We start from the raw sequence: 23,537 nt of genomic DNA on the forward strand, positions 1-23,537 counted from the left end.
ATAGAAAAGGTTTTCCTTTGATGTGACAATTTGGGATGTTTGGGTGGCAAAAATAAGGTGGATCCCATAAAGTAATCAATATACTTTTCTATAGAATTCTCTATAATAAGAAATCAGGTGATAGTTGTCTAATGAATATGAGAATTCTACTTCCTATCCAAACAGGTTTCCTGAAAGTTCCATAAAGGAAGGCTTTCTTAATGCACCTCCACTTTTGCACCAAAATGATTTGTTATCTTCTGTTTCTTTTGCCAGCAAAATGAATCTGTTGCCTTGGTGCTGCAGCTGCTTCAGGGGTCGTTTGGATGCCTGTAAAGTCCTTAAGTTGTAAAGGGATTACAGATAAGTGGATTAGAGGGACGCGGATTTCCTGTGAAAGCCTGCTAAGTTCCTGCGCTGGAAACTTAAGTGGGGTCTGCTGTGATGTTAGTGATGTGATGTTAGTGAGAAATCCACCCTGTCCATCCGTTTTGTGATCTCATTTTAGGATTTGGGACCAAAAGTGAACGGGATCCAAGACTCAAGTGGGCCGCACTAAAGGAAAAGGTGAGTAGTGAAATTCCTGCTGTTGAAACCTCCCTAGGGTCGACAGTGATGTTTAAATGCCATCCATACTGTTCATAACGCCATTTCTACTAGGATGAACTGAAAACACAAATATTATTCCGATTCAAAACTTCTGTGGCCCCACAAATATTTCAACTGTGTACGTTCAATTCTCATGTTTGTGGCTCACTTGAGTATTGGATCTAGCTCATTTTTGGCCTTGTCCTAAAACGATCTCACAAAATGGATGGACGGGGTGAATTTCTCACAAACATCACAGTGGGCCCCACCTAGGTTCCCAGAGCCAGGAAATCTGCCTCTGGATCAGGGGCTGTCTGGATGCATGTATTCAGGCTCTAAACAGATTAGCTGTAATCTGAAACCTAGCAAAAAGCCATGTTTCAGGTTACTTGGTCAAGTCTTTACAGCTAAAAAAGAATTATACATAGTAGAACACAATAGTTGATATGCATTCATGGTATGTGGGGCCCACCATAATATGTATGGTACATCTAATCTGTCCATCATGTACTTCCCTTGATGCTCTCCTATGGCCCTAAAAAATAACTTGTCGATTATCAAATGGATCACATGAGGGAAGGATGGGACGTGCGCTATTAAAAACTTTTAGATTGCATTTGGGGTCCACTTTGATAGGTGGAGGACATCCAATCCATCTAGTGTGTGCATGTTTTAATGCTCTCCTAGGGGCCCCCTAAAAAAAATAAAAATAAAATCAAGTCTTTACTTGATTTGCAGATTTTGGAAGGCTTACGGCCCAAACTCTATGGTATGAATAACTACTTTATCCATTGTAAACACTTTACAGGCTAGCCAAACACACAATCTGTTCACCTATAAACAGATTGCCACGTAAAAGTCAAATGGAATGGCATGTATACCGTTTACACCTGAAACTCTTTTCAGGTTTAATGTGTTAAGAACTTGAAACTTTACAAACATCCCAATGACCCCTTGGAGAAATCTTTTTTAGGTCTTGAGGTCTGTAGCAGGGGCTGATTTTCCCGTCTTCCCACACACACACACACACACACACACACACACTCACACTCAACCCTTTGAGAACTTATTTCATATGATGTGTATATGCAATCTAGGCCTCTCTCTCTCTCTCTCTCTCACACACACACACACACACACACACAACCCTTTGAGAACTCATTTTACATTATGTGTGTATGCAATCTAGGCCTTATAGGCCCTTCATCTTGCTTGGATGTAGGGTTGTGTGTGTGTGTGTGTGTGTGTGAGCCTACCTGTTTTTTGGATCAGGCTGGCCTATGCACATTTTGCAACTCAGGTGGGCGATGGTGGGAATTCCCTCTCACTTTACTTTGGCCCATCTTATTTTTGGATCAAGCTAACTTATGGGCTCTAGGGGTTTTCATGAGGTGTGACTCATTTAGTGGATGGTTTGGATTTTGTGTACACTCACGTGAAATGAGTTCTCAAAGGGTTCTCATGGGTTCTAATTCGGTTCTAGGAGTTAATTTCTCAATATTGACCATCCATTTTCATGCCATAAATCTGAAGCTCAGAATCACCTGATTGACATGATCTTTCCACCATGACTTGCTCCTAGCTCTATGAACGAATGAACGGTTTGGATCGATAATAGATCACACCCGAGCCATTTAAAAGGTTAGATTTGGGGACGTTGTCTGTGCGTGTGTCTATATTTATTTGTTTGGTGATTGTTAGTGATGAAATGATCATAAGAGAGGCTGAATTTATGTAACCATTGTTAGCTATCTGTACTATATTCATCCAAAGATACTGCGGCTGTATCAGACCCGCTAGCCAACTTTGTCATTTTACCCAATCCATAGCTCATCCATAGCTTATTATCTTGTTGGGGGCACCACTCACTTTTGTTATTGGCCCTCAAAAGGCCCCGCATGCACCTCGACTCACCAACGTTACTAGAAATGGAGTGATTTCCTTTTTAGGAAACTCTCTGCTCGGGTTACCAATTTTACCAGAAATGGAGTGATATCCTGTTTAGGAAACTTGTCTCTGTTGCTCCCCAAGCTTGGGTAAAGGACGAGGAATGATGTCAGATTGGACTTAGTGTAAATTCCGATATGGATATGGAAATGGTTGAGCTTCTGTAGGGCCACCCCCCCACTATGAGGTGTGAATCCAAACCGTACATCAGGTGCTTGTTAATGCCAACACCATGTCCCTTGTGGTGTTGGGAGGTGGCGTACTTCTTCTTCAGTTAGAGATGCACTCGGTTGCCTAACAACTTTCAAACCTGCTTTGCTTTGTGCATCGTGGTCCAATCAAATCCTGTTACATCCCAACACCTAGGAGCTATGTGGTGTTGGGGTCACCACACAATGGGGTATCTCTGGCGCAGGGGCATCACTCTCAGCTCTACTGTATGGGAACTTAAACAGCTTGAGCATATGAGAACCTAGAGCGTGTCATCATTCATAAAGTGGGCAATGGTTGGGTGATCCATATCATTTGTATGTTGTCCCTTTTAAAGCCTTTGATTTGTGTTCTGCGATAGGTCCTTCAGTTTGTTACCAAAGGCCATCTGCATTGTGGTAACTGCCCTACCATGTTAGCTAGATTTATGGTATGGATACACCCGTTTGGCCTGTCCGTGCAAGGAGCACGTGGTCCAGTGATCTATACTGTTGATCTGATGGCTCCAATATGGATGGAGAATGTGCCAGAGAGGAATTGAAGCCACCACTACCTCGGAACTTAATCTCAAATTCATTATGATGCTTGGGCATGAAGGTGAAGGTGAAAATTCATCCACTACATTCCTTAGCTCTCCTTCCCAAGCATCAGTCAAATTACCATCTCCCTGACGGTTGAATAAGTCTACTCATCTTTTAAAGATATTGGTTGTAATAAAGACAGTCCTTGATTTGCAGTGCCGTTCTGCTTAGGGACCATAAAAAACCAAAGCTATAAAAATCAGGAAAAATGTTCAAAATCTTTTTTTTTTAAAAATAAATTAAAATTTTCAAAATGCAAAAATAAAAAAGAGCAGAAAATTCGCAACTCTAAATATCCAAAAATTTCAAAACCAAAAACACTAAAAATTTTGCCAAACCCAAAAATATTAAAAGTTTTCAAAATCCAAAAATACCAGAAAATTTTTCAAAAATCCTAAAAAATCGAAAATGCTAAAAACTTCCAAAATATCCAAAAAAAAATAAAAATAAAAATAAATCCCTAAAAACTAAATAGGCTTCCAACTCATGGGATTGGAAGAGGTTAAAGACATGAGAAATGAGGATGACTCATAGTAGCTCCTTGGGAAAATTCAAAGCGAATATCATTCCTGTTGACTTTGAGATCATAAACTTGGGGACATCTGAAATCCCTAGTGAAGTGCGTGTTGAAAAATTCTTATTTTTATGAATAAGCAAAGGACAATCAAATTCTTGGAACTGCAATTGTCAAAATTTGCATTTTCTCATAAAGACATGCTTGAACTACACCCAAATCCATAGTTCAAGTGGCAGACCGAGTGAAGATACCTCGTTTCAACACTGAGGTCTTGGTATCGATTCCCTTGTCGGGGTGGCTAACAGTGAAGTGTGAATTGACAGTGGGGTGTGTACTAACAAGCTAACCGAAAATAAAATAAAATAATAAAAATAATAAAAATAAAGACATGTTTGAACTTGACCAGGACCCAACATTCTGCCTACAAGTCGAATTGTTGCATGACAACTGCCCTTGATACGTTGATGTCAAGCAATATCTACAAGCTCGAGCATACCCTGAAGATATAACTTCTATAGATTGCCACCTGACAACCCAACTCATAACTTGCAGCGACATTCTATAGAAGCAAATTTCTCAACCAAGTCTTATTATGATACAGGGATGGAAAAAAAAAAAAATCATCTCCAAGGTCCACAGGAAGCCCGCGGTGTGCACAATAAAGGACACATGATGGATATGACAATGATACTACTTGATGTCTATGGAATCAAATTGTTACCAGCATGTCAGAAAATGCTTCAAATGTCAAGAGCATATGTCGACCTATAAACTTTACAACCTGATAATACCATATCCATTCTTAATGTGGAGTATCGACATCATCAGCTAAAGCAAGCCCAAGTGCATCCAATGGTTGCGAGTGCATCCTCTCGCGATAGTCGATTGCTTCACTAAATGGGTTGGAGCAATATCTTATGCAATTACAGAAACATTTATGAAGAACAATGTCACCATCCATCATGAAACCACGCAAGTCATCACCTTGGATAATGGGACACCTTTTCGTAAACTAAAAGATAAAAGGACTTCCTCAAAGCAAAGTGGTCACTGACTCACTACAACCAACTACGCCAAACCGACGAGAATTGCATAAGCGTCATGTCACTCTCCTTGAGCTAGCAAAAGGATTTGCGAGAGTACCTAACAGGTGGATTCAAATGAGAAGCTTCAGAGTAGGGGGGCAAAGTGCTAAAATAATCTTGCCCTCTCACCTTCATGATCCTAAGGGGCAAGTTCAAATCCATTTGGGGTGTAGCCTGCTAATTGTCAAAGAATTCTTCCAAAGTGTGCTCCCTACCGTACCAAGTTGAAGGGTGAAAATGTTCCTAAGCCGATCAATGCCAACCATGTATAGGTTTAACACGAGTAACGAGCACAATCGCGAAAAGCAGGCCAGTGTTAGCGACCAGAATGAGAAATTTCATCCTTCATTGTGTGCGCCCCACATTTGATGTGTACCATTCATTGTGTGCGCCCTACCTTTAATGTGGGCTATTCATCATTAGGGGTTGACTTTTAATGTGCACAATCCATTATGTAAGGCCTACCTTTTGGTTATCCATCATGTGAGGCCCGCCATTAATATTATTGTCCATCATATGGGGCTCACCTTCAATATCCACTGACCATCATGTGGAGCCCACATTTGATGCAGACTATCCATCATGTGGATCCCACCTCTAATGTGGGCCATCCATCATGCGGGGCCCGCCTTGGATATGGGCCACCCATCACTACGGCCGACCTTTGATGTGGGCCATCTATCATGTGGGGCCCACCTTAATGTGGATCATCCATCATGTCGGGCCCACCATTATTAATTCCCCATCATGTGGAGCCCATCTTTGATGTGGACTGTCTATCACATCGGCCCACCTTCAATGTTGGTTTCCCATCATGCTAGGCTTGCCTTGGATGTGGGTCATTCATCATTAGGCGAACCTTCATCCATCCAGTGGGGCCACCTTAATGTAGGCCATCCATCATGTGGGGCCTAGCTTCAATGTCCATTGCCTATCATGTGGAGCTCACCTTTAATGTAGATCATCCAACGTGTGGGGCCCACCTCTAGAAAAAAAAAAAAAAACATTGAAATAAAGTAGGTCTAAGTACATAAGTTACTTACAATCATGTTTACCAAACTATCTTAAACATAAAAAGCAATTTTGGAGGCGCTTGGATTGTAAGTTACTTAAGAATAGCTACTTATGCCTCGAGCAGCTTATCTTAGTTTGGGATGTAGATTTCAAAATCCACAGAAAATCCAGCACTTTCTATGTTAGAACTTTTATATGATACTTGGATTAATCTAATCCTTCTTACCATTTCTAAACACCGTATTGAATTTGCATGGACAAAATGAAATTCTAACCTTCCTAATCCCACCCTCCAAACAGACCCTAAAGTCTTCTAACCTGCGGATTAGTGGCATCAATAAATTTGATTTTTAGGCGAAGGTCCTAACATGATCCAAATATATACGGTATCATATCGAGAATGTGCTTCTTTCAAATGTAATTTAATAGGAGAGATGCGTTCATCTATCACTTTGGCATCTCTCAATTAAAAGAGATTTAAATTCTTTAAAATGACGACTCAAAAGCAATAAATGCAACCATTCCATCTACGTAGGTAGAAAATAATAAAAAAATAAAGAGGTTTCTTAACGTTGGATTCTTTCTTGCACGGATACATATCACTACTCCCGCTGCCTTTAATGACTGCGTCCTCAATCACAATCGTCCTCAACATTCACTTGCAACTTCAAACTAACATCTTTTCAGACGACTCGACTTGCCAAGTGGAGCACAAACCCTACGGGAATAGCTGTGGACCCCACCATGACGTATGTGTTTTATCCATGCCATCATTCATTTTACCATATCATTTAAGGGAGGTAGATCCAAATCTCAGATGGACCACACCACAGGAAACAGTGGTGTTTGAACGCCCACCATTAAAAACTTCACAGGGGGTACAAAAGTTTTGGATCAAGCCTTATATATGTGTGATTTCCCTACATCCACGTCTTTCTTACCTGATCAACAGGTTAGATGGCAAATAAACATTACACTGCTTCCTAGGAGGTATTTACCGGTGGATGTCCAATCACCACTGTTTCCTTTGGTGTGGTCCACCTAAGATTTGGATCTGCCTCATTTTTTTTGTATCACGTCCTAAACTGAGTGGGCAAAATGGTGGACGGCATGAATAAAACACGTACATCATGGTGGGGCCCATAGAGCTTTTCCATCAGCGCATAGTACGAGGCCGTCCATGGTATGTGTTAGTGTTACACAATCCGAGTCCAAATGAGTCCCACTCTGATGGATATACGGTCCATTACCTAAGCCCAGGCCCATTTAAATCGGGTCTATAACTTTGCCCAAGCCCAGCCCATGGCAATTGTATAGAAGCTGCCCTTAAATTCAAGATCTAGCCCAGACCATTTATTTCAAAGGCCAAAAATTCAAGGCCGAGGCCAAACAAGGCCTGAAAAGTATACCCACCCCATTCACGAGCCCAACGGACGCTAGCTGACAGCCTGATGGACTACCCACACAGCTAATCATCATCAACAACTTAGCCTTGTCCCAGCAATCTGGGGCCCCCTTGAGCAATGTGGTCACACACAAAATAGCAAGGAACCCATTGATACATAGAAACAGATGGTAGGATGGCCCAAAAGATCACCCTACATGCCCTTAACAGTGGCCTACAAAAAAAAAAAAAAAAAAACACAACCAATGCCCTAGATCAGCCAACGTGAAATGAGTTAAGATCTTCTAATGGGGCCCATCAATTCAATGGTCTGGATCACCACGCATGGCCCCATATACACTCAAATCATTCTCAATATTGTTACTCCATGTAGATGCTCTTACCCGTAGGAGTAAAATCAGCAGCTCCCTATTAACAGTTCCACCACTCATCAAATACTAAACTCTGCAAGAACATGTCTTCAAATATTTACAAAGATAATTCCCAAAATGCTCCCAAAAGAAAGTAACTTTGCATGCATGTATTCCAAAAAACTGAGATATGTTTTCCTCATACCGTATTTTTGCACATGTAAATGCAAAAAATGTCCTCGAAATGCAAAAAATAATAAAAACCAACTGCTCAATAACTACCAGCAAAATCTAATAACCTCTCTCATCACAACAAAAAGAATTACATTCTCCTCCCAACATTACCTTAAACCTTCTTCAAATCCTGTTATTAAAGACCCTTTAAATGCTGTAAACTCGCAGGGCCCCACCTGCTACATTGCCAGACTTTCTCCATCTACTCTTGGGCCTCTGGTTTTGCATCGCTAGTCGCCTCCCCAAGCGTGAATCGAACAAACCTCCTTACTCTTATGTTCTCTCCGAGCGCCGCGACTGTCTGTTTCACCAGGTCCTTGACCAGCAACCCATCATCCTTGATGAACGGTTGCTCCAAGAGTGCCAGCTCGCCCAGCCTCTTCGCGATCCGCCCATCGACGATCTTGGCCCGTATATTCTCAGGCTTCGATTGCAGGTCTTCCCGCTGCATCTCCAGCTCCCTCTCCTTGCTCACTATGCTTTCTGGGATCTCTTCCACCGACACAAACTGCACCTGAGGGCAGGCTACAACCTGCATGGCGAGATCATTGACCAGCTCCTTGAATTTCTCACTCCGCCCTACAAAGTCAGTCTCGCAGTTGACCTCAATCAGGACCCCGATGCGGGAATCATGGATGTAGGACCCAATCCGGCCCTCAGCGGCTAGCCGGCTGGATTTCTTGTCGGCAGTTGACAGTCCCTTCTTACGGAGGTACTCCTGGGCCTTCTCGAGGTCACCGCCTGTCTCTGAGAGGGCTTTCTTGCAGTCCATCATACCAGCACCGGTTTCTTCCCGTAGTTGCTTGACAAGTGCTGCTGAGACTGCCACCTTTGGTGGTGACCTGCGTTGGAGTTTTAATAATCTCAGAGAGTAGTGGAGCTGTGGGATGATGCGACATGTATATATTCTACGCAGAAATATATGATCCTAGATACGAGGTGTATATTCATATGGTATTTCTAAGGTCCTTGCTCCATCATCTGTACAGATGGGATGATTCAGACCATTATCTGATGGGCCCCACTGGATGGATATGTCCCAAAAAACTTCCTCATATTAAAAATCCTACCCATTCAATCTGTAATCAGGGAATAGAGGGTGGAGAGCGAAGAAAATATAGCAATGGTCTACACTGAGCAGGAAAAAAAGGCCAAAGGAGTGCCTAGGATGATCATCAATCTGGGAGATTTTTGGGGGCATGGCTTTCCACCAGTGCTTGTCAGATCAATGGTCTGGATTACCAGAGACCCAATTGAAGGAACCAGAGGATTAGAGGATACCAAAACATATCCCATTTGAGAAATTATCATCATCATCTAAGCCTTATTCCACTCGGGGAGAGAGAAAAAAAAAAACTCACTTTTCAATTGTTTCCTTGGCTTCCCCAGCAGGCTGATCTTTTGGAGCCGCTGTTGGTGTTTTCACTGCTGTTTGGGCGGCCACCTCCGCAGCAAAATCCTGGCTTTTCTTCTCTAAACCTTCTCCAAGATTGAAACGGACAAACCTCCTAACTTTAATATTCTCACCAATCGTCGCAATTGTCTGCTTCACCCAATCCTTCACCACCACCTTATCATTTTTAATGTATGGTTGCTCAAGCAGCGCTAACTCCTCAAGTCTCTTCCTGATTCGGCCCTCAACAATTTTCTCCCTGATTTGCTCAGGTTTCTTCAGAAGATCTTCCTTCTGCATTTCAATCTCCCGCTCCTTGCTTACCATCTCTTCCGGCACATCTTCTGTGACTAGATGCTGCACTTGCGGGCAGGCAGCTACTTGCATGGCGAGGTCATCGACCAGTTCCTTGAAAATGTCACCACGAGAAACAAAATCTGTCTCACAGTTCACCTCAATAAGGACACCGATCCTGCTATCGTGGATGTACGAGCCAATTCTCCCTTCTGCCGTTGCCCTGCTGGCTTTCTTCTCCGCGCTTGCCAAGCCTTTCTTTCTTAGGAACTCTTGAGCTTTAACGATGTCACCTCCAGTTTCTGCTAGAGCCTTTTTGCAGTCCATCATCCCAGCACCAGTCTCTTCACGTAGCTGCTTCACCAGAGATGGGGATATAGTTGCTGCCATGTTTTTGTAAATTGATCACTAATCAGATGGTTGGGGAAAATAAAAGGATTGAAGTTATAATGAAATTTGAACAAAAAATATTCATTGTTGCATTATGGTTTGGCATTTCTTAATATAATCTACAAAGATGGCTGTGTTTGGATTTTCATTTGAATTGAATTCCAATCATTCAATTCAACAGAGAGGGAATGACCAAAGTGATGACAGCTCCAATTCATTCGCAACAAGGGACGCCCCAAATTGCAATTTGTATGGTATCATATCCAATTTAGGTGGACCACATGATTGGAAACAGTATACAGGGCAAACTCACCCTTCAAACTGTTTCCATTAGCGTGACCCACATCAATTAGGGATGGGTATAATTTTTGGGCCATAGGCCCAAATTTTTGTGTGGAATCTAATGGTTGGAGTGGATTTCATATATTTAGCATGGTTGGCCCTGTAAAAATCAAGGGTGGACATCTCTCCCAATTATTTCCTTTCGTGTGGCTCACCAAAATCACAGGTCAGCCTGATTTTTTGTGTCTGGGCCTAATATGGGACAAAATATCTAATGGTCAGAGTGGATCTTAGATAAACATCAAGAGTGGGTGTCCCATAGAATTCCTTTTTTAATAATATCTTTGTATAGTTGGAGAGAGATGCGGGACAATTTTTTTTTGCATGGCCCACCATGATGTATAGGCAAAATCCACTCTAACCATTAGATGTGGAATCCCAGTTTAGGCCCAAAGCCAAAAGTAAGGCTGACTTGTGATTAGTGCGGGCCACACCAAAGAAAACAATTGAGAGAGATGTGTACCCTTGATTTTTATAGGGCCCACTATGATTATTATATGAAATCCACTCCAACCATTAAATGCCACACCAAAATTTAAGCATGGGGCCTAAAAATAAGGCCCATCTTTAATTCAAGTGGGCCATATCAAGGGAAATAGTTTGGAGGGTGATCATTGCGTTGAACATTGTCTCCAGTCATGTAGTCCCCTTGAATCACAGATGGGGGTGATTTTTGAGCCCTTGGCCTAATAGGAGGAGACACACCTGATGATCATGTGGATTTCACATAAACATCATGGTGGAGACCACCCAAGCAGCCGATACATTTGCTCGCACGCCCACCCAACCACCGTTAAGGAAATGTAACGGATGGTAGTGGAATGATAATTATATCAATTAATGAGGTAGCTTTTTGAAAACCATTCTGAAAAAGGTACCGGAATGCAAATTCCAATTTAATTAGGTAGTTTTTTTTTGTAAAATTCCCGTCTTTTTACTATGCAAGCATAAAAGCAATGCATGAGGCGGCTGCAACAGACAAATGACATTTATTCCTTATCTACCATCGAAGAAGTTTGGACCGGACTCAGGCTAGGGCCCAGAATAAACATTTCAGGCCGGACATGGGTTGGACTATTTTGGCCTGTCACGGGCCAAGGCTGAGCTCGGGCTCATGGTCAAGATTGGACAGAGCTTGGCAAGACCCTAACCCGGCCTGTTTGGCCTGTCACGGGCCCAGGCTGAGCTTGGGTCTATGTTGAGCTTGGCCTGGCCTGTTGACACCTCTACCAAGGCTATTGAGAAACTTGGGTGGGTCAAACCACATGAATATATAGGTTTTAGGAGTGATTGTACATTGCTCAGTGTGATGTGTCCCACCTGAATTTTGGACCACAATTATTATTTTGATGTACGGTGAACGTGAGTACCCTCAACTGATTCATGGTTTGAAGACCACCTAAACATCATGGATGGTCCCCCTACACAGCTTGATGTACAGTAATTACCATAATCTACCAGTTCATCAAAGTTGTTTCCATTGAAAAGGAAAAAAGGAGTCATTGTTGAACTGCCAACCAGCCATATATGGCTCTCCAAAACTATCTAAATGCCCATTATTTTTATCTAAAACCCCTCTCATATCCTCTAATAAACTGAAGTTTTATCCATTCAAATAAATAATTCTAGGAAAAAATTTCCCTTGCTCCTTGCATTATATAATAGAGAATATTTCTTTTGTAATAATACTATGACATCCCAGGTTTCTGTTGTATTGTTTCTTTTTGCAATACAAACCTTTTGAAGTACTTATACCATTTCTCCCTATATATTAACCATCCATCAGTGGCTTCCGAGGGAGAAATTACAATGTACTGAGACCCAGCTAACATACGGTTTGTGTGGATTTCCTTCTCCGTGCATGTGAGATGGGTTGGTGAACCAGACCATCGATCTGATTGCCCCACCATGGATAGGGGAAGCTCCAAAATTCTCCCAGGTAGGAAGATCCTAGCTATCCAATCTTTGGTCTATTTTCAGTTAAATGTCAACCATTGCTGTATCTATTTCTTAACCTTCTATTCACAAGTGTTAGGATCTTCCCATCTAGGAACTTTCAGGACATCCCCCATCCAAAATGGGTCCAATCACAACAGTCCAGATCACCGAACCATGTGCCCCACATGTACTTGGCGCCTGGGAAAAACAGTACATTTGATGAGGCTCAGTACATATCCAGTGTGCAATTCAATCATAAGTAGACAAGCCCTATGATATCATCAAATGGAAAAAGGAATAGCAATTGGATGAGCAAGGGAAGTGGGAAACCTTTTGGTGTGCTTTCTTGAACAGAAGGAACATCTGCTTGCTCATTTGAGGTGGCACTGCCGTTTGGTTCAGGAATAGAAGGAGCTGCTTTAACGTCTTCTTCTGAAGCAGCAGAAGCTATTTCATTCTCAACAAGAGGCGGTGCTTCTGTCTCATCGGGTGTTTCAGTTTCTTTGATATCTTCCTCTACTCCATCGGTTACAGGAGCTGCATCTACAACTGAGGTTGCTGCAGCAGAGAAAATTTTGTTTTCTACAACTGGTGTTACTTTGCTCTCCACTTTAGTATCATCAGCTTGACTCACAAGAACATCCTCGGTGACCTCACTTTCTGAAGATGAAATTAGAACACCCCCTTCACTCTTGTCTTCCTTCACTAAATCGGTCACAGGAGCCTCATCTATTACTGTATTTGCTGCAGCAGAAGGTATTTCATCAGGCATGAAGGTTTCTTTGCTATCTTCCTCCACTCCATCTGAAGATGAGATTAGATCACCTGTTTCCCCAGGTAACTCTGTTTCAGTGCTATCTTCCTTCACCACATCTGTTATAGGAGCCTCGTCTATCACCGTATTTGCTGCAACGGAAGGCGTTTTGTCATCTGCAAGTGTTGTTACTTCAGTCTCGTTTTGACTCACCATGACTTCCTCACCGACCCCACTTTCTGAAGATACAATCTGATCACCCATCTCATTCGGCGAGTCAGTTTCTTTGCTACCTTCAGTCACTCCATCTACAAAAGCCTCCTCAATTACCACGTTTGTAGCAGCAGAAGGTATTTCAGCTTTGACAGGCTGCTCAACTTCTGTCTCCACTTCATCATTTATCAAAGCATCAGACTTAGTTTCAATTTGGTCAACCTTTCCTTCAATCTGTTCTGGCTTTTTCGAACTCAAAGTTTTGGTGGATTGCTGCACTTTCTCCCTCTCTTCCAAAAATGTTGCGATCGCCTCGTTCTTACGGAAAGCCAGCTCAAATGGGTTGGTTGCAACATGCACCACACCTTGGTTGAGTTTCATATTCAGCTCTTCCATATCCTCTTCCTTTTTCATTGTTAATGTCACCTGCCCTCTTGTAATTCGCAGCACCCGCACGTTGACTTCTTGACCCACCTGCAATGTGGAGCCTCCCATAATGTTCCCAAATCCTTCGGATTCCTCGGATGTGGGCAGGAATCCTTCCTCACCCTCTGGAAGAGATATAAAAGCACCTGCTCTGGTCATGTTCTTTACAGTACCGTCTAGAACCTGGTCCTTGATGAACTTTGTGCTTCTGGGTGCCTCATCACGCTTCTGATTGGATCTAGCACTGCTTCTTCTGGCAGGCCTTGGCTTATCACTACTACCACCAGCAAGAGCATCTTTCCGTTGCTGCAGCTTACTGATATCGTCACTTTCACGCATTGTTAGTGAAATCCGTCCGGTTTCCATGTTTGCTTCCACCACCCTCACTTTCACCTCTTGCCCAACAGAAACAATGCTGCCAACATCCTTTACAAAGCTATCGCTCAGCTGGGAAACATGTACCAATCCGTCTGTGAAAGCTCCAAAGTCGACAAAAGCACCAAATGGCTGGACGGATCTTACTTTCCCAGTGAAAGTAGCACCTGGGATTAGCTCCTCGTTCTTCACAGGTGGCATCTCGCTCTTCCTCACGGTTCTCGGGCGTTTGGATTGGGCAGTAGGAGTAGGACCTGCATTTTCTGTTGAGGAAGCTTCACTTGTTTCGACAGCATCAGGTGAAACTTCAGAGATTTTGTCAGCATCTTCACCTTCAACCACAGAATTTGGCTCCTCTATTGCTACATCTGTCCCTGTCGCAGCCAATATTTGGATTCTTGATTTATTATGTACATCACTGGTGCTGTACTTCTGAAATAAGCTTACTGAGATTGGCTGAAGTAGCAGCAACCTTTGTGGAGGGAGTGCGGGTTTTGTGTATTTTCCGAAAAGCTTGCATTTTGTTAGTCTATTATCTTTCCTTGAGGTGAAGGTAGATGTAGGGAAGAGAGAGATGTTCCCGACTGAACAAGGAATTACAGGCGTCATATGGAATACAGTTGCGCACGTTAAGAGTTCTAGTTTGCAGCTATATATACCTCATTCTTCATTAAACCTGCACAAAGAAGAGACTTGATGAGCCAGACTTGATAGATGTTCTTCTTTTTCTTTTTCTTAAACCAAGTTGAGAGATGCATGTGGAGAGAGATGTAGAATCTTTTTTATCATACCAATGTTTTAGGTACAATGTCCTCAAAATAACCCCATTTGATCTGTACAAGCAGATAACTAAAACCAAATTTTGGTAGAATGTTTCCTTAGTTTTGACAAAACACCTTCAATAGAGACGGAGGGAGAGGGAGGGAGGGAGGGAGAGTTGCTTGTTAGTCTAATTAGAGACTGCATGTTTTATTTATCATGGGAGGAGACCTAATAAGATACTTAGCATGACTGCAATTATATCTCTACACAATGGATAAAAAAGTTCTACGTCTCTCTAGAGCATGCGTCATCTTTAGACTTGAAAGAGTACCAAATCAGCATCCTGCAATTAGCCATGTCCCATAAAATGAACATAGAAGGAGAAAACACACACTATATTGAATGTATCAAAACATGTGCATGCTGTTGAGCCTCTATGTAACAGAAATCAGAAAACCCATATGTACGATGGCAACAAATGGTGAAATCAAAAGCACATGAACATAGCGCAGGAAGATGAATTCCAACTTCACAGGTTCTTTGTTGTCATTAAAAAAAATAGTGATCATTTGATGACAATTTTTTTTGTTAGTGCCTCCATTAAATCTTCGAATTTGCTTGTACAAATCATACACAGAGGTTGGATGAAATCCGACCAGGCAGGGGGTTCCACATGTGATTTAAAACTATTGATACCATTAAATTGCATGGTTGTCCAAGGAAAAATGAGGGGCTGAGCTTTTGTTCATATGTTGAATCATCTCATTATCATCTAAGCCTTATCCCAAATAATTGGGGTCAGCTACATGAATCCTATTCCCCCATTATCATCAGGATTCATGATAAAGTTGTGGGAAAAGTTTCACACTGGCTGACAACTTGACAACGCTCCTTATCTAGGCTTGGGACTGGCAATGATTATTTATTTATTTATATATGGGGAATGCTAACGCCCCCACCTTCATGGGTAGGTTAGCAATGTCCAATCATCAATTCGAATTGTCCATTCATTCATACAATGGAGGCAATCCATGATGCAAATCACGCCAATCGGATGATCATAACATCTAATCAATAGCATGGAAAATGGAAAGTCAAGATTGAGCAAAGAAACAAAGTGGGTCCAATCCTCATCTTGAAACAACTATTCGATTAATCCCACATTGTATTTCTTATGGTTCAAAGGTAGCATTTTGGTTTGAGGATTCTAAATATGTGATCTATGGCTCGTACAAAACAGGGTGTTATAAAAAAAAATTGGTGTCATTTAAAGTGTTAGGATCATCCTGTTGGTGTGAATCCTGCACCACGACTTGCTTCCAATAGTACCATTCAATGAACCATCCCGATTAATGATTAGGTGTCTCATGTGTTACTGAAAAGCTTTAGGGAATTGGCGTCATTTAAAGTGTTAGAATCATCCCATTGGCGTGAATCTTGCACCACGACTTGCTTCCAATAGTACCGTTCGATGAACTGTCCAGATCAATAATTACGTGTCTCAAGTGTTATTGAAAAGCTTTGGGGACATTGCTAATGTTCCCGTGAAGGTTGGGACATTAGCATTTCGCTTATGCTATGTAGCGTAGCTTAGCCTCAATACTACGTAGCTTGTAAAAATAGCTGAAGTTGCATGTAACCTACGCTACATGCTAATCTACATATGTTACACACTATATAGCATACGCTACATGCTACATGCTACATAGCCTACACCATAAGTTATTTTTCTACAGGGATATTCAAATTAGAAACAAACCCTTTTATATAGGTCTTAGCCCGCCTTAATAATAGCGAAAATGAAAACCAATTCCGTTGCTCTTTCTTTATCTTTATAGTTAATCTTTACCTATTTTTTCCTATTATTTTAGGTTTATTTCGCTATACCAGATATCATGAATTTTCACTATTGGTCAGTCTGATTTGGCACAAAATATCATGAAATTTCATGATGTTTGGTGCAGCCAAGAGCAACCTTAATAAAAAAAAAATCTAGAAGTAACATGTAGCTCACACGCTACGTAGCTTATCGGGTCTGGTTTCCTTTGGGATAAGGGAGAGGAACTATGAGTTTACTGACCCCACGTCCCATTTCTCCTAAATTCCACTAGATCTCGTTTCAAGTTGTCCCGGAATAGGTTCACTTGAAAGCCATTCGGGCTTGAGGCTTCATTTGGCTTGTTCTCGAATATTACCTAATAGTTTCAATACTCATTGGTTCATCATGGAATGTATCATTCCCAGTCAGACCTATCTATTTTCCAGCATCCTTTCTTGGCTTGCTATTCTATCACCTCTTCTCCTATATATATATATATATATATATATATATATATATATATATATATATATACACATATATGGGAAAAGGTTCTATGTGGTTGAGCTCATGGGAACCTCCCATGAGGTCGAGCTGTGTGGGCCCCACCATAATGTGTGTTGAACATCTACCCCGTCAGTCAGATGCACCATTCCATGGTGGAACTAGGGCTTAAAAATCAAGTCAATCTGTGACTTGTGTGGGCCACACCACATACAGAAGTTGAGAGAGGCTACCCTCCACTAAAACATTCATAATCATTTGTTGGGCCCACCGACCGAGATGTAGTTCACAAATCCAGCCCATCCATTATGTGTGTCCCACTTGGATGAGGGGTCAGACCAAGTTTCAGACGCATCCAAATTTCAGGTGGGCCCCACCAAGTGCTTTTATATGTTTTAGGTATGTCTTCACATGATTTTAGATGGTATGGCCCACCTGAGTTCCATATACGACTGATTTTTGGGATATCCCATAATATAAAGGGGACCCATCAAATGCACGGTGTTGATGTTCGACACGCATCACGGTGGGGTCCACACAGCTCAACCTCATGGGAAGTTCCCATGAGCTCGACCGCATAGAACCTTTTCCCTATATATATCAAATGGATATGTAGATATGTAGAATGAAAATAAATGTTTGGTGAAGCAAATCCATCTCGTTGGGCCTTCTCCATTAAATCTCAAGAAGTCTACCTTAACTAGTCAAAATGAAGGTGATTGTTATGAATTCTTTTTCCTTTCTTGGTTGTTTCATTGATTTTAATTTTTTATGAATATGAGAACATCAAACTCGTTGATTGTAATCAACCCATGTAATAGACTATTAGATAGTGCTGGATTGTAATCAACCTATATAATGGGCGCCTATGGCCCTATGGGATTTTATGCTCTCATTGCCGGTCCCCAGCCTAGATAAAGGATGCAGCTTGCATCCGGTTGGCAGCCGGCGTCAAACTTATGCCATGACTTTCATCATGAATCCGAACAATATGATGATGATGAGAACATTATCAAATGGATTATAACAGTGCAGATCCAGGGGAGAGGAACAACATTGCCAACGACGGCTGACCCTTTTTCATCAATATCCTCAGCTATACTATCCGCAACCTCATATACCTCACTCCAGTGATGATGAAAAGATACACTTAGAAATAAGAAAACACTATAAATCCTCCTAATAATGAATTGGAACCTCCATGGCTCCACAACCGTTGAGGCTCACTTAATTACATTGATGGAATCCCTAACAACGATGAGTGGCTTGGAGAAGGACGATTTGAAGAGAGGAAGGTGACAATGAAGGGCACTAGCTTCAGTCTCATGGCCCACAAAATGCAGTGACCACCAGCACCACCACACACGCAATGCTGGTGACACCCAGATTTGCCAAGCACCTATCATTGAAATTAAGGTTACAAAGCAAGCAATAGGAAGTAAAGGTCACCTATGTTTGGGTTTAACCTTTCTCACTTTGAAATCTGAAACAGCCTGCCAATCCCTAAAAAAACATAAGAAGCACCAAAAGGTTATAATCTAAGTCACAAATTCGCCGAACAAGGGTTCCCAATTTTAATAATCTCACTTCATGAGACCATGTCCATGAATCAGCACATAGAAATTTCCATGAATGGGGACTTTCCTTTAATGGAACTGCTTGTTCTCGAGTCATATTAGTGCCTCGGAAAAATTATCATATTTTATGATCCAGGCCTACCATTACAGTCCACAAAAAATGTTCGTCATCTCCCCCCAATTCTTTATTAGTCTTCCAATATCTAGAGTGTTAGCAATCGTATCCGTAAAGCATCTAGAGTATCCAAATGACTCTCCAATAACAATTGTCATATTCCTTACCCCTTACCATTTTCTTAAATAATTAACCACAATACATACAAGAAAGGAATCCAGAAATCAAGCCATCCTAAAGCAACCTTCATAACCAGGAAGAGAAATTGCTTTGTTCTCTCCGCCATTTTCATTACTAGAAAACCAGGAAAACATTTAAAATTCCTATTCTTAGTAAGACAATTGCCACTTAAGATATTCCTCTATCTAGGTGATGTCTTAATGAACAAAATTCTCAACCTTACAGGCTTAAATCACCCTAGTTACCAACCAACTGAATTTATTAAAAAATAAAAATGTGAAAAGGTGCATAACAAAATGCCATCCATGACTCTATATCTAAACTTTCTTCTTAATTGATGACAATTCAACATAAGTCTTGGGCTTAAAAAAGACAAAAGAGATCCATATTGAGAACATGCAACCTCACTTTCAAGTGCCGTACCCAATGATTAAAACCTGACATGGAAATTGGTCTTCAGATATTGAATTTAACTTCTCCAAATCAGATGGTAACTAAGATGAAACATCACCAGAGAGCAATGCATCCCCTTTTTATTGTCCCCTTGCCCGTTCTGTGTGGTGACATAGGGGTGCAAGAGGGAAAGAGAGGGATGGGTTTTCTCTCGCTTTTAGCATAGTAAGCAACCCTATGGAAGGCCTGCAAGGGCTATTAGCTCAGTGGTAGAGTCTGTCCCTGCTAATTGCATTGTTGTGCCTAGGCTGTGAGGGCTCTCAGCTACAATGACAGTTCAATGTGCTCATCAGTGCTTAATCTGGAGATGAGGATCATCCAAGGGACATTACATGGCGCAATCATGATATGTCATCATCATCATCTTAGCCTTCTCCAAGCAATTAGGGTCGGCTTTTAACTGGTAGATTGGCCAAGGGTTTATGATTAGCTGACTGCCACAAGATTCTCAGTGAACTTAGAAGGAGAAGAAATGGAATGAGTAAATGTTTATCTTTTTGGGTTCTTTAGAATGATCAAATTGCTCAGGGAGGGAGGGTTATAGATGTTAATCTATGCTTTTAACACCACATCATTTGTTTTCTGTCAAGGTCAGCCATAGATTTTGGAGCACCATCCTGTCTTGCTGAACTCAGCTGGAAAGTAGACACAAGAAAATGCGGCAAGATCCAAATTCCCTCCATCTAACAACAAAATGAAATAGTTTATAACATCTTGGCTTGCCCATTGGTCTGAGCTTTGATTAAGGACCCTATCATGCAAGCCACATTTACATGTGCCATGTATTAACAAAGTCGACAAAGGTAGTCTATACATGCCAAAGTTGAACTAATGATTCACAATGCACTTGTAGCATGGCTAAATCCATCATGTCTTACCAAATATTTACTAGTATTTGACAGTCAACCATGATGCTCTTTCCTACTTACATTCTTTTTAAATCCTGCAGGTTCAAAGACTCCCTTAATTTGTCACAACAACAAAAATTCATCCAAACAATTAGCGTAATACCAGTCAGTTATGAAAGTCGTTATCCTCATAACTTGTCCCAGTTATTTGGGGCTGGCCTTACCAATCCTGTCTAGCCATTTATCAAGATTCGAAAACAGGAATTTCCATGATCGCTTAGAAGAACTTCAATGGCTGGCTGCCTACTCTACCTGGCGTCAACCCTCCTTCATCCATGATAGGGACCAGCTGGCCCATAGCTGCTAACTATAAAATCAAAACCAGGATATACATCTCATAAATGCTTCTGTGGTCAAATTTCTGAACACAGCCTAAACTTGGAACTTGCACGTGCTGTCATGAAATTCTAAATTAAAACAGCTGACAACATTACCAATCTGAGGAATGCTTCAACTGATTAAAAGCTACAGAACTAATTATTGAATAAAAAGGATAGAAAATGATCAGGTATTCCATTTCTTTAGAAACCAAGTACCATAAGTTCAATGCTAGAAATCCATCAAAAGGATTATGAAAGGAATCTTGAAAAGATAAAAGAACTTAATCGGGCAAAGATGATATTTGGGATTCAGAGGCAGAGGCATAAATAACTGCATATCCCATGGAGAGATCAACAGAAAATTCCTTTTTCTGTATGATGTAGGATCAAATTGTTGGCCTTAATTGCCTAATGTACCTCCCTTTGGGATTAAAACTAGAAAACAACATCCGACCCTAGGTGATGGGGGAAAATGCAGAAAAATAGCTACTAACTGTTCTCAACTCTCTGTAGATGCTCTACCTCCAAACGAATCTTTCATGTGGACACTACATTAGTAGTGATGTGTTTAAGTCTAACCACTGTAAGACAGCATTCCAACCTAAATGAGAGAAAAGATGAGGAAGTATTGCTAATAATCATTCCCAATTCTCTATCCACACTGTTCGTTTACAAGCTCTTTTCATTTGGGAATTTCTACAAGTGCATTGTGCTATTGAATTATCAGAAATCAAACATGTGCCAATGAAAGAATGCACAAGTATAACCAGTAATTCTGTTTGATTATGAGTCAATACTCTTTCTTTACATGAAATTTTCATATAGGTACTTCTAAAAATCCTCTAAAATTACAGAGTGTAGAAATAGAGAAAAGAATAGAGAAGAGAAGTACGTTACTCCTTTGGAATCCTTTATGTATAATGATAATCAGCTACAACAGATCATTCCTTATTAAATCAAATAAAATCAAACAGAAATGTGTGTGTGTACTCTATTGCATCACACATACAATGAAGACGTAACTCTAACGCAAAGTATAAAAAATGGAAATTATTCCAAGATTTTCAGCTTCCCTACAATGATTAAATTTCCAATCCTCTGTTTATGCTCTTCCTTTACATGAAAATTTTCATGTGAGTAGTTCTAAAAATCAACTAACTTGCAAAATGTACATAATTCAATCCAACGAGTAACACAATTCCATTCATCCAGCTTTGTAAATTAAGATGTTTTTTGAAGCAGCCAGATGGAAAACTAAGTTAAAGAAATGGTTTTCATACAAAGATAGACATTTCCAAGTTTTTGGCTTCCATACAAAGATCAGCAAACTAAGGCCTTCAATCATTCATAACAAGAACCAAACAAATGCTTCAACTAACCCTCTTTTCTAAATTATACCCAAGCATCATTATTTTTTAAAAAATACTAATTACAAAATAAAAATAAAAATGAAGAGGAGTTATTTATACTCTGGCATCATGATGCTTGAAACGCAGGCACTCATAAATTGTAAACATGTACAAATTATTTCAAATTAAACTGGACAAAATTTGGGGAACCAATGTCACAGTCCAATAATCATATATGTTGAACAAATCCTAACCTCTGATTACTGGACACATGTTCGGTGAATTCCGACCATTCGATGTGTTTCATTTCAACCGTCCATTTAGTTTGTTACTCAAATTGTCCATCTAAATTGCAGCTCACAATTTGGATGGTTTAACTAAAATTACTTGTATACCAAGTGTACAATTTATCAGTGCCCACGTATTAACCATCAAACTCTGCCAGAGTATCAAAGTTTTCCCCTAAACAAATGAAACCCAAGTTAGAAAAAAACAGAATTCAAGAATCATAGCAGTTAGAAAATAGCATCCAAACAGGAAAGATTGAAATAAAAAGAAGAACAATGAGTAAAATCCCAATAGCGGGGGGAAAACAACAACTGCTGGAAATTCGAGAGAGAGAGAGGAAAGAAGGCGAACCTGTTAAATTTCTGTGGGAATGTAAGAAGAGAAAGAGGGTTTCTTTCCTTTTTGTTTTTCCAAAGGAAGTGAAGACTCTCTCACTCTCTCTCCCTTACATCATAGCTCAAGGAAATGAAAGGCGGGGCTTTAAATCCTTATCCCATATCAGAGTTTTTATTTTTTATCTTTTGCATTTTTCTTTCTCACAGAAGCAAGTGTTTTTCTCCGTAAGAAAAGAGGGGCTATCCTATCCATGGTGTGGGCTTTCTGTGTCTTTGTCAGTCGTGGCCAACCATCAACCATACACGTGTACATGTAGTCAATCCATGGCGTCCATGTCTGGGGGTCCCACGTTTTTATTGTTGTTTTTGATGCCTTGATTTTCTAAAGTCCCTCTAGCGACTAGCTGTTGTAATAAGTCGGGTCGACGGCGGGTCAACTCAACGGGGGCCAAGCTGAATGAGTAGCGGGTCTGGGCTGATGACTGGACCCGAACTAATCAAGACAGTATACAACTTAATGGGTCGGGTTGGGCTACGGGGTAATGGGTCACAAGTCAGGTTTTAGCTAGAGTTCTTGACCCGTTTCCTAAACGGGTGGGGCTCAACCCTTTCACCTCACATTTCAATTTTCAAACCTGAGCAGGGTCATGCCAGAGTTAGGTAAGGTCAACCGGGCCCGACCCATCGCAGGTCGGGTTTGGGCTGGAATTTTGGCCCATTTACTAAACTGACCTGGCCATAATACAAGTTACTATGTATTATGGCCCCACCTCAGATACAAGTGGTTGATGAAGATGGGCATAATTAGTTTCCAAACGACCCTCCAACCAAAATATATAAGGTCCAAATTGCTCACATCTCAGAGCTGTTGGATGTTGGGGGACCCACATTT

General features: G+C 41.0%; 1 protein-coding gene across 1 annotated transcript; it reads right to left on the minus strand.

The window, feature by feature from the left end:
- Window positions 1-7,826: 7,826 nt before the first annotated feature.
- Window positions 7,827-22,815, minus strand: LOC131257557 (polyprotein of EF-Ts, chloroplastic). The gene is made up of 4 exons (XM_058258350.1): window positions 22,662-22,815; window positions 12,598-14,711; window positions 9,272-9,980; window positions 7,827-8,752 (listed from the first exon to the last, which is right to left on the minus strand). Exons 2-4 carry the CDS (start codon window positions 14,642-14,644, stop codon window positions 8,113-8,115), a joined length of 3,396 nt encoding a protein of 1,131 aa, XP_058114333.1. The 5' UTR covers window positions 14,645-14,711; window positions 22,662-22,815; the 3' UTR covers window positions 7,827-8,112.
- Between the last annotated feature and the right edge of the window lie 722 nt (window positions 22,816-23,537).

The sequence above is a fragment of the Magnolia sinica genome, chromosome 1 (genome assembly GCF_029962835.1).
Source record: "Magnolia sinica isolate HGM2019 chromosome 1, MsV1, whole genome shotgun sequence".
Lineage (NCBI taxonomy): Eukaryota > Viridiplantae > Streptophyta > Magnoliopsida > Magnoliales > Magnoliaceae > Magnolia > Magnolia sinica.

Excerpts from the sequence above, each read along its gene's own strand:
- LOC131257557 (XM_058258350.1), bottom strand. The coding sequence starts at position 14,644 with ATGACGCCTGTAATTCCTTGTTCAGTCGGGAACATCTCTCTCTTCCCT. Across the intron at positions 9,981-12,597 it reads TCAAGAAAGCACACCAAAAG|CAACTATATCCCCATCTCTG; the intron begins GTTTCCCACTTC and ends AAAACATGGCAG. Across the intron at positions 8,753-9,271 it reads GCCAAGGAAACAATTGAAAA|GTCACCACCAAAGGTGGCAG; the intron begins GTGAGTTTTTTT and ends ACTCCAACGCAG.